General features: G+C 40.8%; 1 protein-coding gene across 4 annotated transcripts in view; it reads left to right on the forward strand.

The window, feature by feature from the left end:
* NR1H4 (nuclear receptor subfamily 1 group H member 4) overlaps positions 1-17,281 on the forward strand; it is a 479,217-nt gene that overhangs the window by 96,886 nt on the left and 365,050 nt on the right. The window contains exon 1 of one of the 4 annotated variants that reach the window (XM_078678739.1): positions 383-573. The exons of the other annotated variants lie outside the window; for them this stretch is intronic. Within the exon in view, the coding sequence (XP_078534865.1) occupies positions 543-573 (31 nt within the window). The 5' untranslated portion in view covers positions 383-542. Of the gene's footprint in view, positions 1-382; positions 574-17,281 lie in introns of those variants that run through there. 4 annotated transcript variants of the gene reach the window in all.

Consider the following 17,281-nt stretch of genomic DNA (forward strand, 5'->3'; position numbering starts at 1 on the left):
CAGTTAATACAAAAGTAATTGCCCCTTTGTCAGCTATTGCATGTGCCAGCTTAAAAACTACAGGTATCGTGTACAACTGCGGAATTTCACTCACCCGCCAGGAATTCTGCATTTGTGCCTGGCATTTTGGCAAATACAACTCTGGTTTTACTGAGTCGAGAGCTGAGGGTTGGTACTCAGATGCTACTAACTGGTGGAAATAATGTTTGTGGACTGAACCCAGATCAGTGCTAATACTGAAAGCTCTGTGTATAATGGACTTTACATGAAAAAGTCAAACGAGCTGGGTTCATTTCACACGCACATTAACAGCCGCTGCAAGTATCCCCAAGTTAATGAGTAAACTCCATAATACGTCGGTCACAGGCCGCACCTTAGCAGCGGCTCTCAAACAAAGCTGCCTTTGCAACAGAGCAGCATGAGGGCTCAACCGCGACGCAGGACTCTTATTGACAAATGCCACTGGGAGCGGAGGGACAGATTTCTGTCCAATATTTGACATACAGGAAGCCTGGACAGCCCGCGGTTACCTGCCAGCCACAATGGAAGTAGTCAGAAAGGGACACGCGAAAGGTAAGCGACTTTGAAAATGTGTTTAAGGCTTGTTGATTTAATTGTGTTGACATTTCACGACAGTTCGACATCGCCACACTTCCGTGTCCGGCCCTGTTGCTGACATGTGCGTTCTTTACTGTGATAGTCTCTGATAAAAAGCATAATAATATAAAAATAGCATTGCCTATCTTTAGAATGTAGGCCCACGTTTACTAACAGTTTCGTTCTTTTTGTGTAAAGTATTAGAAAGGTGCCTCAATGCACGCAAAGAAGCGCTATGGACTATTTTGCCCCAAGGGGCATACCATGTGAGACACATACGTGTTCCCATATAACCTCCCATCACCTTCAACGCAAATCCCATCTACTAACATGGGCAGAAAAGGATCTATGTAAAAAATATTAGGACTCCGCAAAACAGTTGTAACTGTGGATCAAGTTTTGAAACTTTCCACATTTTTCCTACTTTGCAAGTGTGCTGCACTGTACAGCACAAATAGAAAGCGGGAAAAGTATCAAAGCATAGTTTTTGTACTGGAAGGGTATCCTTTCTGTACAAGCCTATTTAGGCTCGATGGAAAGAACAACCACTTCTACTATTGTGAAAGCGTGAGTGCGTTGGGGGCATGATCTCCTAAAGTGCTCCATCAAATGGAGAGAAGAAAAAATAGTGTTCTTCATAAAAAAATATTTATGCAAAAACAAAATAATAATAATAATAATTAATAAAGAATAAAAATAATTGCATAAAACAGCAATGCATTTCCAAGAACTCTTATGTAAAAAAAGCTGATTCTTTTTTTTCTTTTTGATTCCTCAATTAAGCAATGTTAGATAGATAATCGCATTTGGAAACAAAAAAAAGTTGAACTCTTGAGATTATGTTAAAAGAATAAAAAGGTGATTCTAGTAAACGGAGGTGCAGGGAATGTTTCTGGTCCAGTGCACTAGTGAAGTATCATGCAGCAGGTATCCTCAAGTAGGATCAGAATCACGCCACTGATTTTTGTTTTAAAATGTGTCCTTTTGCACCATCAGTATGTGGTGCCAGTGATGACTGCATTTCGCAACAAAATGTCGTCCTTAGCCCTATGAGCTATCCCCGATTTGTATTTAGGGAAGTCGTTTTAAAGATCATTTGTACACAATATAAAGTGCGTCGCTATAATCGGCTATTTTTCTATTGTAAATTACCTTTTTCAAGGGCCCGTTCTAAAACCCTCTGCTAGGTTCATAACACGGTATTAGCAGATAGGACTAATGATTACATTTTTATGGGAAATTCAGTTATTACTGTGAGAATATGCATTATATAACAAATATATTCTATACAAAATAAAGCCTCAATAACTTAGACTGTATAAAGACCATGCAAAAATACCTACTGACAATCGACCTGTTAAAGATTCCTCATATACCGCCAATCTAACTTTATACCTACTACACAGGAATGGGTTAGATTGCTATCCTAAATCCCATTCTAGCATGTTTTGGACTCAAGTGTGTGATAGTGGAACTAGGTGCATATTGATATATTTGCATTTCATTATATTTTGGTATGGTCTATGTTTTGCAGTATACATTTTTGAGTCTTCATTTTTGTCGTTTCTATTTTTCTGTTAAGTATTTTGACGTGATTATTTGATATAAAACTACCCAAGTTGCATTTTGGCTTCTTCGGAGCATTTTGTTATTATTACTCACACACATTAGGGACATCACTATGCTCTTAATGGTTGGTCCATAAGTATGATTGGTCAGAGCAGTCCCAAGCGGCTATCCCCGTAGTGGTGGTGGTTGTGGAACGCCTGCCTGATCATTGAGGGATCTCCCCTTGCCTCGTGGGGATCTCTGTGATGTGACGTTTAACCATCGTTGATGTAGATATGCTCGTGCCACAGCTGAATGGCAAGTGGCTGCCATGTTGATATGGCCTCCCCAGAATTCTCTTTTGGGGTTTTGTTTCTGAAAAGCAGAAGAAGAATATCCCTAACATGCTGACAGTTTTCATCCTACATAGCAGAGACATTTCTCGCTTTTTCTGCCCAGGACTGCCATGCATCGCACTGCCGTCCTGGGGTGGATAAATCAGTGGTCGCCGCCCTGCCCTAAATAAGAGAGGACATTGATCAATGTGACTCAGCAGCCCTGTGGTAGCTGGGCTATAGATCAATGCTTTCCAACAGTCTGACCAGATGGGTATCGGGGAGTGGGAGCTCCTTGTCCTTAATGACTCATATGCCAGTGACTTCACTTGACGAATTTAGGCAACATTCTGATAGGTTAATAAGGTACTGTTCTCTTAGGAATCTGAATTATGCGGGGTGGTGTTATAGCAGTGGGGTTGTGATTTGTAATAGAGGGAATATGGATGATGAAGCCAGTGTCATGGGCAATGGCTCATGGCGGGTTATGGGGCGGGCTTCCATGCATTGTTACTCATTTACTGCATCACCTGGTGCCATACATCATTTGAGGGCTGCTGTTGAGTGTACAGTAATTTTATGAAAAGAAAGTGCAATGCTTGCTCTCTCAAGATGAAAGGAATGCGGCCAATGATCTGAGATCCTGGACTCCAAGAGACTGCTCTCATATCTTTCTCACTTCAGACACCAGTGGGAGATTGTCTTCACGATGACTGAATGTAGGTTTATGATACCTGTGTGGTTGGGAGCCAGCCTTTGCAGGTAAATGTGATCCTCACTCCTGTAGGTGTTGTTCATGGTGCAGATTTTAAATTGAATCATTAGTCCCCTCGTAATGTTATTTAGTGTGAGCTTGAGTAGTATGTTGGAGTCATTTCGGACACTTGTTACTACTTGTTGTTGACTTTTTGGTAGGGCTGCTGTAGTTCGCAAGCTGACCCTTAATAGAGTGCTCGTAATGTTAACTCAGTGGTTACGTTTTATGAACGATGGCCCTTTTTACAGCATAGACAGCCTGGAACTGTCACCCAGGAATATTTGGTCTGAGACAATGGTTATATCCAAGTTCTTTGAGTTCTGCTTCAGGCTGTCCCTGTGGTTATTGGCCGAAAGTCTGTCTCTGCATTGTCTTTCTGCTGTAGCCTTAGACATAACAAATGTAGCGGATCTAATGATTTTGAGTTATTTGAAATGTATTTCTTACCTTTTGTAGCTTGTTTATTGATGGAAAATACACATATCCAGTGGTTATTTTGTACCAGTTGCTGCTGATGAACCCCACCAGCACTTATGTTTGGGGATGGCCCTCCCCTCTGGTGTGGTCCTGATAGTTAATATATTTTAAGTACCTGGCCTGTCAGGCAAGAATGAATGAATGACAGGTACTTGTAGAAGAAGAGTCCATACTTGGGCTGTGCTGGTGACTATCACAAATTCCTGAGACATTGAACTAGATTAACGACCAACAGAGTGATTCAAAAACAAGATATATCCTGAGCCAATAGCAATAATCAATACAGTTCTTTGAATAAATCGCAAAGAAGATGGTCTTCGTCTCTTCATTTATTGTGATGTGGTTCTTCTTAAAAGAATCTAGCCGCCAACACGTGTTTCGTCTTAGGTGGTATAGACCACAGACTTCTTCAGGGCTATTGCTAGACTAACGAGTTATTGTTGATAGGAAAGTAATATCAGCGTCTAATAGGGCGTGTTGTCAGGATTATATGGTCTGGAGACTCTTGATTCAGTAAATCACGATTCAGGCAAAAATTTCAGAGTCACAGTAGAGCCCCAAGTGACCTCGGACGTGGTGTGATCCGACACGAGAATCAGGAACCGACGTGGCAGAGGACTGAGACAGGTTTGAAAGGCTACTTAGGTGGTTGGCGCAAGCAGCGCTGACCAGCAACATTTCATTTACTGGCGCTGGGTATATGGGACACCACTGTACAAGGGACCGATAGGTAAATTATATATGCAAAACTGGTGTAGACCAATCTTCCCAAGTTTATAATAGAGAACACCTGCACTTTAGCTCTGATCAGCCGTGATAAAGTGCCTAGGGTCATAAAACCACCAACCACGGGTCAGAAAAAATACAGGAGGAAGGCAAAAAGTTCTGGGATGACCCTGCAAAAAGGGCCAAGTCCAACAATCTAAGAGTCCATTTGGGCATATAGTGGCAAAAGGTATTTAAGAAAATACTTTTATGAATAGGTGACCAGTGCAATCAATTAGGCACAGCTGATGCAGAACTCTGCTTGTGAAGTTATAAAACCAGTATAGCTGCTGCATTCTGGATCATCTGATGTGTATGTATGAGACATTTAGTGCAGCCATCGCAGAGACTATTACAGTAGTCCAGTCTGGAGTAATGAGTGCAAAATCTACTGTTTTTGGCGGCCAAAGGTAGAAAGTGGAGAAAAAAGATTCATGAGATTAAAACACATGCCTGCCACTCCTGAGGGTAGGGGAGGAAAGATAAATCGGTATCAAATTTGATTACAATGTTTTTTGCAACCTTTACAGTGTCTGGGTTGGGGGAGGAACAAAGTTTGGCCACAGATTCCTGGGGGAAAAAGAGCTGAATTTGCCATAGAGCAGAATTTCCATCTTATCGGATTTACATTTAAGATGATTAATTTGCATCCACAAAATATCAGCAAAGTAATTCTGGACATTGGTTTCTGAGGCAAATTCGTTTTTATCTAAGGACAAAATTAATTGAGTGTCATCTGCCTACAATGTGGTGGCCATCCCGTAAGAGGCAAATAGTGAGCTGAGAGGGACCATATCAATGTTATATGGGCAGAGCTCAAGGAAGAGCCCTGAGGCACACCCATTGTAACTGCTCCTTCAGATGACAAAAATTGTCCAAGAGATACTGTTTACCTTCTTTTGGTTAAGAAGGATTTTATCCAGACTAAAGCTTTATGACAAATTCAATATTCTGAATTTGCTGCAATAGAATACTATGAGAGATGGTATCAAATGCAGCGAAAAGATCTAATAAAATCAACACTGCATTTTTACCTGCGTCCAAGGGCATTTAGATTTTATCCAAGATTTCAAGAAGTGCTGACTCTGTTAAATGATTGGGCTTAAACCCCGATTATCGAGTATGGAGTAAATCGGAATTCTCATGAAAGGTCATACGTTGTTGAATGACTATTTTTTCCAGGATTTTGCTAAGTATAGGGAGAAAAGAATTACCCCCAGATGCATCAAGCATACATTTTGCGATTCCTTATTTGCGAAAAATAAGGAATCGCAAATAAGGAATCGCAAAATGCAATGCATCAAGAAATTGCAAAAGAAATTGCGATTTCTTAAAATTCCTTAATTGCGACTCGCAAATTGCGAGGCGCAATTAAGGAATACCTCCCCATTCATTCCTATGGGCCTAGAGGCCCATAGGAATAAATAAGAAGACAATCTCAATTTGCGAAGCGCAAATAGCGATTCGCAAATTGAGATTGCGATTTCAAGGGTGCAAGGGTGTCCAAAGGACACCCTGTTGCACCCCTGAAATTGATCTGTGCACATATGTTGCGCACACACATGCCCTAAGGGCATGTGTGTGCGCAACATGAAACTTGCATTTTTCAAAGTTTTTGCAAATTACCATGAAGTTAAAATTCCTTACTTGGGACTCGCAAATTGCGAGGCGCAATTAAGACATACCTCCCCATTCATTCCTATGGGCCTAGAGGCCCATAGGAATGAATGGGAAGACAATCTCAATTTGCGAATCGCAAATAGCGATTCGCAAATTGAGATTGCGATTTCAAGGGTGAAGGGGTGTCCAAAGGACACCTTGTTGCACCCCTGAAATTGATCTGTGCACATATGTTGCTCACACACATGCCCTTAGGGCATGTGTGTGCGCAACATGAAACTTGCATTTTTCAAAGTTTTTGCAAATTACCATGAAGTTGTACTTCATAGTAATTTGTGTGCCCTATTAGCGAAATCGCTATTTTTTTAAACTTTAATGCATTGCATTTAAGGATTCTCAATTTGAGATTCCTTAAATGCAAGTAATTGCAATTTAGCGAATTCTCAATTTGCGATTTTTGCATTTGGGATGATGCATCCCAAATGCAAAAATACCGGTCGCAAAGGGGCAGCTTCTGAGAATCTGCCTCTTTGCGAGCGGATTTTTTGTTTGATGCATCTGGGCCATAGTGTTTACGTTGGACAGGGTAGTCGGATCTGCTAGGGGTTTCTTTTGCATAGGCTTAACGATTGCTAGTTTCCACTTTGAGGGGGCTACTACTTCTGTTAGAGAGGTACATAATATCTGATTAAAGATGGTATTTATCATGTCACTAGCTGCATACAAAATGGATGGAGGACAGGGATCAAGCGGAGACCCAGATTGGCATGTCAATATGGGGAAACGGCCTTTACAACGAAGCCGTTTCCCCGAAATCTTTAACCACGCATGCAGTACAACGCATGCGTGGTTACCACTAATGCCTTTACCACGTATACCTTTACTACGATGTTTGTAGTAAAGGCATATGTGGTAAAGGTAAAAAGAAAAAAAGGGGGGCTTGGGGGGGTCTCCCCCCCAAATAAAACAACTCACCATAAGTCACGTCGGCGTCAGCGTCGTTAAAGAGAAATCGGAAAAAAATGCCGTTTTCTCTTAACGACGTATGACGTCACCACGCAATTATTCGAGGAAAAGTTTATCCGTGGTAAACGAATTCCGTTGTAACGCATGCGTGGTAAAGGCATGCGTTGCAACGGAATTCGTTGTATCATCATATATTCGTCAATATGTGCTAAAGAAACCTCTTGGAATTCAGTTAGGCCTGCTTTTTTGTTAGTGTTACCAATATATATGAGTGTGTTCTTTGATAGGTGAGTGCTCAGAGATGAGGTGAAGCCACGTTGGATGGTTGATATCTTATCTTCGATAAAAGTAGAGATAAGGTCATAAAGAGCCTGGGAGGGAGGAATGTCCCTGGCAAGTTCTTTGGGTTGGGGAAACGTTTTGACAATGTGAAAAATGGCTTTTGAATCATACCTGTCCTCTTCGATTTCTAATTTTAAAGTGTAAAAAGATATTTTAGATTCCTTCATCGATTTATGATATGTTTTTGGGCATCCTTAAATTGATTCAAATCACCTTCTTTTTAGGCTAGGTGTCATCTGCGTTCTAGCAATTTACAGTATATGAGGGAGCCCGCAGTAGGATGTGACGTGTTGACTTTCAGGCAAAAACCTAGGCTCTCTGCCCCTTTAAGAAAACCAAGATCAAGGAAACTACATTGCAGTGAGTCTATTGTGGCTATTCCACCCCACGGCCTTGCTTTCTGTCACGTCTAATGATCGTGTACCCTGGAGGGAGGGCAGTCACAATATCAGGATTGGCCCAAGGCGTTAGCCAGATTTCAGTAATGAATAGGACATTGATTTCGTTATCAGTGATTAAGTAGTTTACTTCGTGTGCATGTTTGCTTATGGAACGAACATTAATTAGGCCTTCCCGCAAAGAGCAGGAGGTAGGGGGGAGTTTAGGTAGACGTGCAGAAGAAACTTCAAACTCTTTCCTGCACCCATAACAGACAGCTGGGCCCGCTAATGATTCTGGGTTCTAGATATGGCAATTCGTTTTTGGGTTGGGCCTTAGACTCTTTAAAAAATCAGAGGTTAAAGCCTCAGCTATATTGGAGCTACATAGTGGCTGGTGCTGACCGCGGAACGGACACGGATGGGTGAACCTTTGCCGGTGCCTGAGCCTGCATCAGCTACTTCTTTGTTCGACCCTTCCCATGTTGTTTTGCTCTCTGTCCATCTATCCATCCCACCTACCTGTTTGCTCTTCCTTTTGTATCCAGAAAGAACTATATTAATGGCTTTACCCCAGCACTACCTGACTGTTACTAACTCAGCCACCTCTGTGCTGTGTCCAGACACATAGAGAAACACTGCCTTTCATACCTGAAAACAGCCACTAGAAGAACTTGCTTTCTGCTGGAGAGCATGGTGGACTCGGGGTGATTGCTGGCAGTGCAGAGGTACAGCGACTGGCCAGGCCTGCTTTACTTTGACTCCGAAGAGTGAGGGGGCAAGTGGGTCACATAATAAGCCGCGTCTCCTTGGCAGAAGTCGGCAGTGGCCTTTGTAGAGAAATTTGGGGCAGCAGCACTTTTTTTTTCTTCCCCAAATTAAACAAAGTCGCTATAAGACACGGCATGTGGTTAAATTGTGCACCTCGTCACAATGATCTGTTTCGTGAGGCGAGAAGGAATAGCATTTCTAACTTTTGTCCTCTCTTCAGCTAGGGTTATAAGAGAATATACTACTGTTGTAGTCAGGAAAGATGCAGAAGATGCTTATAAGATGAATGTATTAATATAAATTCTATAAATAGTAAAACGGCCCACAGGCATACAGAAGAGGACCGGGCGACCGCTAATAAGCCGGTAATGCCTCGCAATGATCCCAACATTCCAATACATCACATAAGTACCTCAACAAGGTTCGAAGATGACATAATGACAATTAAGATATGTGATAGGTTGGGAGGGAAAGTATGTAAATAACCAACCAGTGTACAATAAAGCAAATAGAAGAAATAACATGTGTGTACGTATGAATGATAATGTACAACATCTCCCTGTCTAACAAAAGAACACATTGAATACAATATGACATTCTCGAAATGCTTAAGCCTTTTAACTATTCTCCCAAAAGTGCTCTGAGAGTCACCATTGTTAGCATTAACATTGCATTTAACGTTCTTTGAAGCCACATTCTCCTTCTCAGTATTAAGCTCAACTCTAGCATTGTCCTGTAACACATTTTCGTCACAAGCTTGAGCATCAACATTAGAATATGTATTATCACAGCTGTCATTTGGGCTAAACGAAGAGTCTCCAATAATTTTATTTATTTATTTATTTTATTTATTTTGAAGGTTTTATATAGTGCGAACCAGACTCTTGCGAGTTTCATAGCGCTTTACATGACAAGTAGAAATATATACAGAATATAATACGATATAGTGAGTCACGCAATAAGTAAGTACTAGATACATCTAGAACAAGACAAGGCAGTGCGATGCTAGTACAAAATGGCACAGATAAAACCGAAGGAAGAATATAAGCGAGGAAAAGCAAGTAATAAAGTACAGCGAATAGAACGTGGATTGAGCCATGAGGATAGCTTTCACTTCTCTTTTGAAGGAAGCCGGGGAAGGGTTCATTCTATTTCCACTGGGCAGAGCATTCCATATCCTTGGAGCCATACCGGAGAAGGACCGGTTATACGTTTTTTTCTTGGCAAATTGTTGAGGTTGTAGGAGAAGAGTCTTGGCACTCCTGGAAGCTCTGCTGCCCGCTGAGAGCACCAGTTTCTGAGCTAGGTATTGTAGGGTGATGTGGTAGAGAGCCTTGTGTGTCATACAAGCGATTTTTAAATGAATTCTGGCTTCAAACGGTAGCCAGTTGAGGGCTCTCAGGTCTGGGGAAATGTGGGCGTTTCTCTTAGAGCCTGTAATGAGTTTCACAGCTGAGTTGATCGTGGCTCTTAGCGGGGCAGTCGAAGACCTCGGGAGTCCGCATAAGGTTACTGCTCCGTATTCCAAGCGAGGGATAACTAAGGCTTGAACAGCTTGTTTGAAATCGAAGGCTGGCAGATAAGGTTTCAGTTTTCGTAGGGTCTTTAGGTGGAAGTTGGCTCCCTTTGTTGAGGCATTGATGTGTTTCAGCATTTTGAGGTTATTGTACAGCGTTACCCCAAGAGATTTTGCTGAGTCGACTATGAGCGGTTGTCTATTGAGTGCTGTTAGATGCTTCATCCAGTCTGTGATAGTTTGAGTTTTGTTAGGGGGGGCGATTACAAGGAATTCCTTTTTGAGGGAGTTAAGTTTCAAGTGGTTTTCGGCCAGCCAGATTTGGGTTTTTTGTAGAGTGGAGTTGAGTAATTTGATGTCTTCCAGTGAGTGAATTTTGATGTAGATTTGGGTATCGTCAGCATACATGTGGAATTGTATCTTGGAGAGGGTGAGAAGATCGGTGAGGGGTTCCATGAAATGGTTGAAAAGGGTGGGAGAAAGGGAGGAGCCTTGAGGAACTCCCAGCGTGACAGGCAAGGGAAAGGACAGGGATTGGTTGACCTTGAATCTTTGGGATCTGTTTTGGAGGAAAGAGGCGAACCAGTTAAACACACTTCCAGATAAACCCATTCTGTATTTCAAGAGATTCAGCAGGTTGTCGTGTTTCACGGTGTCAAATGCTGATGACAGGTCGAGTAGGATTAACAGACAAGCTTCATTTTGGTCGAGGATTTTTAGAGCGTCATCTAATACACGTGTCATGGCTGACTCTGTGCTGTGACCTGCTCTGAAACAAGATTGAAATTGGTTCAGCAGGTTGAAACGATCAATGTGACAGTTCAGTTGTATGTTAACACTTTTTTCCAGGAGTTTAGCTAACATAGGGATGTTGGAGATCGGGCGATAGTTATTAGGGTCCGTGGGGTCCGCTGTGGGTTTCTCAAGGATAGGCGAGACCTGTCCCGTTTTCAGGGTGTCTGGAATGGATTCTTGCAGAAGGGAAGTATTAATGATCTTGGTCCAGAGGGGTAGTAGGAGAGGAGTGAAGTCTTTTATGTAGTTTGCCGGGAGCGGGTCAGAGAAGTGATTGGATGGTTTCAACGCGTTTAGCGTTTTTAATATGGTATCTTCACTGTAAATGTTGAAGTGGGACCGTGATGCATTGTTTTTTAGTTTAAATAGTGGGAGATCATTAGCTGGGGCAGCAGCAAGGGACAGTGATGGGCTCCCTTTCAGGCCCGAGATGGATATAAGGTCCTTGCGTAGATCTGATTTAATGGATTCTGTCGTAGAAGCAAAGAAGGAGGCAAATTCATCACAAGTGGGAGAAGCGAGAGGGTTGGTGTTAAGGACCTTAGGTAGGCTCTTGGTTTGGGCTTTGATAAGATCGAAGAGTTTTTTGGGGCGGTTCTTAGCTAGGTCAAGTTGAGACCTGAAGAAATCGGTTTTAGATTTTCTGATTTTTCTAAAGTAAGTGTTCCTGGAGGGCCTGAGAAGTTTGAGGAGGTCAGTTGAGGGTGTAGCTCTCCAGCATCGTTCGATTATTCTAAGAGAGCGTCTGTCATCATTTAGCCTCCCATCGTACCATGGTTGGGAATCTTTAGAGGAGGTTCTCTTCAGTTGCAATGGGGCAATTTTGTCTAGGAGGTTGTTCAGGGAGTGAAAGTAGTGATTTGTCAGCTCTTGAACATCAGCTTGGACTTTCGGGGGACTAAGAGTGTTTGAGTTATCTAGGGCTGCGAGATCAGATCCTACGTTGTTAAGGTTTCTCTTCCAGATTTTGGTTCTCAGAGGTTGAGTAGGGAATCGAGTAATGGTTTCCGAGATTTGGAATGTAATGATATGATGGTCAGACCAGTCGCATGGGAGTATCAAGTGGAGCTGGGTATATTCAGCTTTGGATATTATTAGGTCGAGAGTTGCACCCTTGTCGTGTGTTGGGATGTTACATAGTTGGGTGAGATTGAGGTCTGTGAGGAAGGCTTTGAGGCTATTTACACCTGGGTCGTTGAGGTCGTTCCAGTGAAGGTTGAAATCCCCTAAGAAAATTTGCTTAGATTGTTGGTTGTCATTTGAAGCTAGAATGTCCATGAAGTGTTCTATGAAAGTGAGGTTATCTCCCGGAGGATGGTGGAAGCGTGAAGAGAGCAGATTTGTTTGTTGTTGTTGGCGATGTTTAAGCATAGGTATTCGCACGATGATATAGCAGGGGCATTTGCATTGGTCGCTGTTAGGCCGATCTGGTGTATGCAGGCTATCCCACCGCCAAGCCTGTCAGCTCTGTCGAGTCTGGTTATGTTATAGTTAGGGGGTAGCAAGATGTTCACTTTGATCCTCATTACTGTTATTTAAACTTACATCTCTTGTACTGTAGTCTTCACAACCTAACATTCTGTCATCTAAATCTAGTTCTCCCTGAGCATTCCCATTCATTACAATTTTTTCTTGACCTGGTTTTAACTTAACAATATCATTTTTGCTCCACCATCCTTTATCTCCCAAGAATATGGCGCCTTTAGAAACTTGTTTGACACATAAAGGTTAGTAAAAGTAGATTGTCCTTTTTGCACCTTATATGGTTTCTTTATGATGACCCAATCCCCTTTCTGTATCCTCTTGAATTTAGCTTTGTTATTCATGTCACAATATTGTTTAGTCATTATTTGCTTAGCAAGAATTTTCTCATTTTCTTTGTCATTTATTTTCTTTTCTTTTGCATTTGTCTTGAACCAATTGTCTAGTTTCTGTGTTAAAGCATTATGGCAAACTCTTCCTCTCATTAGGTAGAACGGTGTATGTTTTGTTATCTCATTAGTGGTGTTGTTGTAACTGTTGACGTTTTCTCTAATGTATTCTTTTAATGGTAAGTTTGAAGCTAATACCAGTTGTACTCCTTCTTTTAAAAATCTGTTCACACGTTCTACTTGACTGTAAAGTGGACTTTTTTCTTGTTTGACACCGACTTTATTTAAGAATTTTGTCATAGCATTTCATACAAGTTGGGTTCCTTTGTCTGAAACTAACATTTTAGGCTGACCTTCTGAAGCAAATATTCTCTGCAAGAATTCACACAGTGGTGATATTTTGAACAAAATCCTTATGAACCCATTTAGAGTAGTAGTCGGTTAAAACAATTAAATACTTGTAATTACTGCCAAGTAGATTAAATGGCCCTGCAAAGTCAATTGCAATTTTTACCCAAGGCCCATCGGGTATTTCAATTAGTTGCATTTCAATGTTACACACTTTCCAGTGTTTATCAGCATTAAGACATTGTTCACATTGATCAATATGCAAATCAACATCAGAATTTTTTCCTGGCCACCAATAATAATTGCGTAAAATTTTCTTTGTAGCAGTGCTGCCTGGATGTCCTTTATGTGCTAAACAAATGAGTTTTTCCGTAGCTTTAATGGTGGTACGAAAAGATCATGGCTTTTTAAAAAACCATTCTCCACCATTAGTTCATCACTTACTTGTTGAAAACTTCTAAATTCTTTTTTTAAGTTCCTCACAGTTGGCCATTTAGTGGTGAGATATCCCATTACTTGCTTCATAGTTATATCACTGTTTTGAGTCTCCAACCACTCACTTTCTGTTACAGATCCTTCACACATAATAGTAGCATCAATATGTGCAACTGCACATTCTGTTTCTTCTAACTTTTCTTCTTCACTATCAGATACAGGTAGGCGGGACAAGCAGTCAGCTCTACATTTCAGACCCCCCCTGTATGTGTTTTCTAGTGAAAATTATATTCTTGGAACTTAGACATCCATCTAACTAGTCTTGAAGATGCTTTGCCACTTCCACGACCACATCCATTCATCATGTACACCAAAGGTTTATGGTCTGTTATTATTTCGAAATCTTTTCCCCCTAAGTATGTTTTCAATTTTCTACAGCCCATACACATGCAAGAGTTTCTCGCTCTATGGTATTGTAGAACTTTTCAGCATTAATGAGTCTCCTGGATATGATTGCTACTGTGTACTCTTCATTACCCTTTCTCTGACAAAAAACGGCACCAATGCCAACGGCCCTTGCATCTACTGTTACAATATTTCTGAGATTAGCATCAAAGGGATGGAGATTAGGTGCTCCAATAATAGATTTTCTGGTCTCTTCAAAAGATAACTCTTGATCCTTTCCCCATTCATATTTAGTACCTTTTCATAAGAATTTTCTCAAAGGCTCTACTTTATCAGTATATCCCGATACAAAGGGAGAGTAGTATTCACTTAAACTCATAACTGACTTTAGCGTTTCCTTATCAGTAGGTGTAGGTGCCTCCCTGATAGCTTTGAGTAAATCATTTTGGGTTTAATTCCTTCAGCTGTCAAAACATGTCCTAAATATTCTACGCTACTTTGCATTAGTGTTTAAAATGTCATTACGTTCTAGCATGCACAGGAATTTCATCTTGAAAAGTTTCTACACCTTTAACGTCATTAAAAAGTATGTCCATCAATGTTTGAAAAATGCTAGAAGCAGAAGCTAGACCAAATGGAAGCCTGATGTACCTGTATGCTCCAAAGGGAGTAATACAAGTTTTTAAGTCCCTTGACTCTTCTGTCAAACATATCTGATGATATGCAGACTTTAAATCAATTAATAAGAAGACTTTTGAGCCTGCAGTTGAAGCTAACATTTCATGGATTTTAGGTAAAGGATGGCAATTAACTATTATATTTTTATTGAGTGATCTTAAGTCTGCACAAAGTCTGATATCTCCTGTTTTCTACATTTTAGCTACAACAATGCTGAAACCCATTCGGACGAATCTCTCTTTATCTTTATTTCGGTATAAAGAACCATAAAAGGTTTTCCAAAAAAAAAAAAAAAAACAATACAGGAATTTCCACAGTACATCCTGTGGAGCATAAGATACAATACTACTAATTACACTGGATTCCTCATGGAATAGTCAACCAATTTTGTGATGTTGGAAAGATATATCAAATTTTGCAATTTTACATAGTAATATTACAAAAACCTAATAAGAACATGTTTGAGGAATAGACGTATCAGGTCATTAAAATAATTCAACTGTACAATTAAATGAATACCTCTAGAATAGTATATAAAAAGCTTACTTCAATAAAAAATTTAAAAACTGATATAGAAATCAATGTATATTTCATATTGTAATCATAAAGTGCACGTGCCAAGTTCATTATGGTTTTACATTTTTGTCAGCCTAGAGTTTCAGGCCTTCCCTTTTCCTTACCAGGCTTATGCCAAACAAATACCTACTAACACTAAAAACCACTGTTTGCGTGGTATCGGATCGTAATAATCTGTCTGCTTCATGGCAGGATCTGGTACCAAGCAGATGACAAATGGGTTTAATCCATTTCTTCCTACATCGCAAATAGGATGGGCAGAAGAATAGTAGGAGTGATTAATTCTCTATTGCACCTAAATCACATAATACACATCTGCCCTCCTCCACTTCGCCTGGCGCCCATTTCATGGTATTTGCCTTTATCTGCAGGATACCATAGCGATATTTAAGGTATAAAGAATTAGCTAGCTGCAACTGTATTTCATATAGAAAGGGCTCAAATTTCCAAACTGTTTTTATTTGGAGGAACTGTGATGCCAGTGATCCCACAGTAGAAGAATGGGATGAAAAGTCGTGTATAAAAGACCAATAGGTCTCCATTAGAAGCTTTTTTGAGCTCATAGTCAAGTCTTACGGCTCATCCCAAAAGTGCCTACGTCCCAGTTTAAAAAACCAATCCTGTGTATGCTTTAACCAGGTCAAACTACACCTTTATTAAGTCCTAGTATTTCCTCAAGACCCTCTCTATAATGAATTAGCTCATCCGTGCACCACAGGCGAACCCAAAATAACAGTGGTCTTAGGTTAGCCTGGTCATCCACATGGTGAAAGTTTAAATCCATCAAAACAGGGGTCAGTGGTGTGCATGTCGGGAGACTTAGTACTTTCCTAAGAAACTTGTTTTCACCTACCTTGAATGTATAATTTGTCAGGGGGCCCCACAGCTTTGCCCCGTACAGTGAAGCCGATTGCGCCTTATATTTGTATACTTCAAGAGCGGGTGAAACTGCTTTGGGTAAACTACTTTCTATTTTCCTTATTAATGTGAAAGTGTTCTGGAGTAGTATAGTTTTGCTTTTTTCCGGCTGTGGTCTCCAAGTCATTTTTGAATGCAAAGTAATACCTAAGTAGTTGAAATCATGCACCTACTCAATCTTCTGGTTGTTCATAGTTACGCTTTTCCTAAGGGTTTTAAGTGGTTTAACTGCCATGTATTTAGTTTTACTAGAATTTATTTCTAGCCCCTTGGCTTTGTTGTATATCCCAAATAAATGTATTACATTTTGCAAACCTTTCGGAGTTTGGGAGATTAAAATTGTGTTGCCAGCAAAGACGAGTGCCAGTACAGGCACCCCCCCCCCCCAGCCTGGGGGAATCATGACTGCTGCTCAAAAGGTATTCAGGAATGTCATTGATGTACAGTGAAAATAAAGTGGGAGCTAAAATGCATCCCTGTCTTACACCCCTGTTAATCCTTATTGGTTCAGTTAATTCACCTAGTGGCCCCATCTGACCCTTGCCCAGTTGTCTTCGTGTAATCTTATTATCTGCAGAAGAATTTCTGTCAGAACCCTCTGGTTTTTTAGGGACTTTCACAGGGGATTTCTGGGAATAAGGTTGAACGCTGCCTTTAGGTCCACAAAGGCGATGTACAAGTGGCCCTTCCTGAATATTATATATTTCCAGGCTATGCAAAGGAATCTAAAAACCTGGTGAATCGTGCCAGTCTTTGCTTTAAAACCTGCCTGATATTGTGATCAAATGTTATATTCCTCAATCCAGTTGATCAATTTATTTAAAATTTGCCTAGCATATATCTTCTGTAAAACGTCAATAAGACTAATTGGTCGATAGTGTGAGCGATTGTGGCGATCGTCCTTCTTAAAAATGGTAGTAATCTCTGCCCCTTTCCAAGTTTCTGGTTGGGGTGCACCCAAGGCAACAGAGTTACTTAACAGATTAATATAAGGGCCCCAAACACCTTTATCATGCTTCCATAAGTCTCCAGGTATTTTGTCAGGACCAGGAGCCTTTCCTGGTTATACTGTGTCTATGGCTGCCAATGTTTCCTTCAAGCTAAAAGATAATGGGACTACAATTGGGGTAATTTCATAATCTAGGGGGCAATAGTCAATATCATTTGAGGAAGAGGAGTAAAGA

The sequence above is a fragment of the Lissotriton helveticus genome, chromosome 1_1 (assembly GCF_964261635.1).
Source record: "Lissotriton helveticus chromosome 1_1, aLisHel1.1, whole genome shotgun sequence".
NCBI classification, from domain to species: Eukaryota; Metazoa; Chordata; class Amphibia; order Caudata; family Salamandridae; genus Lissotriton; species Lissotriton helveticus.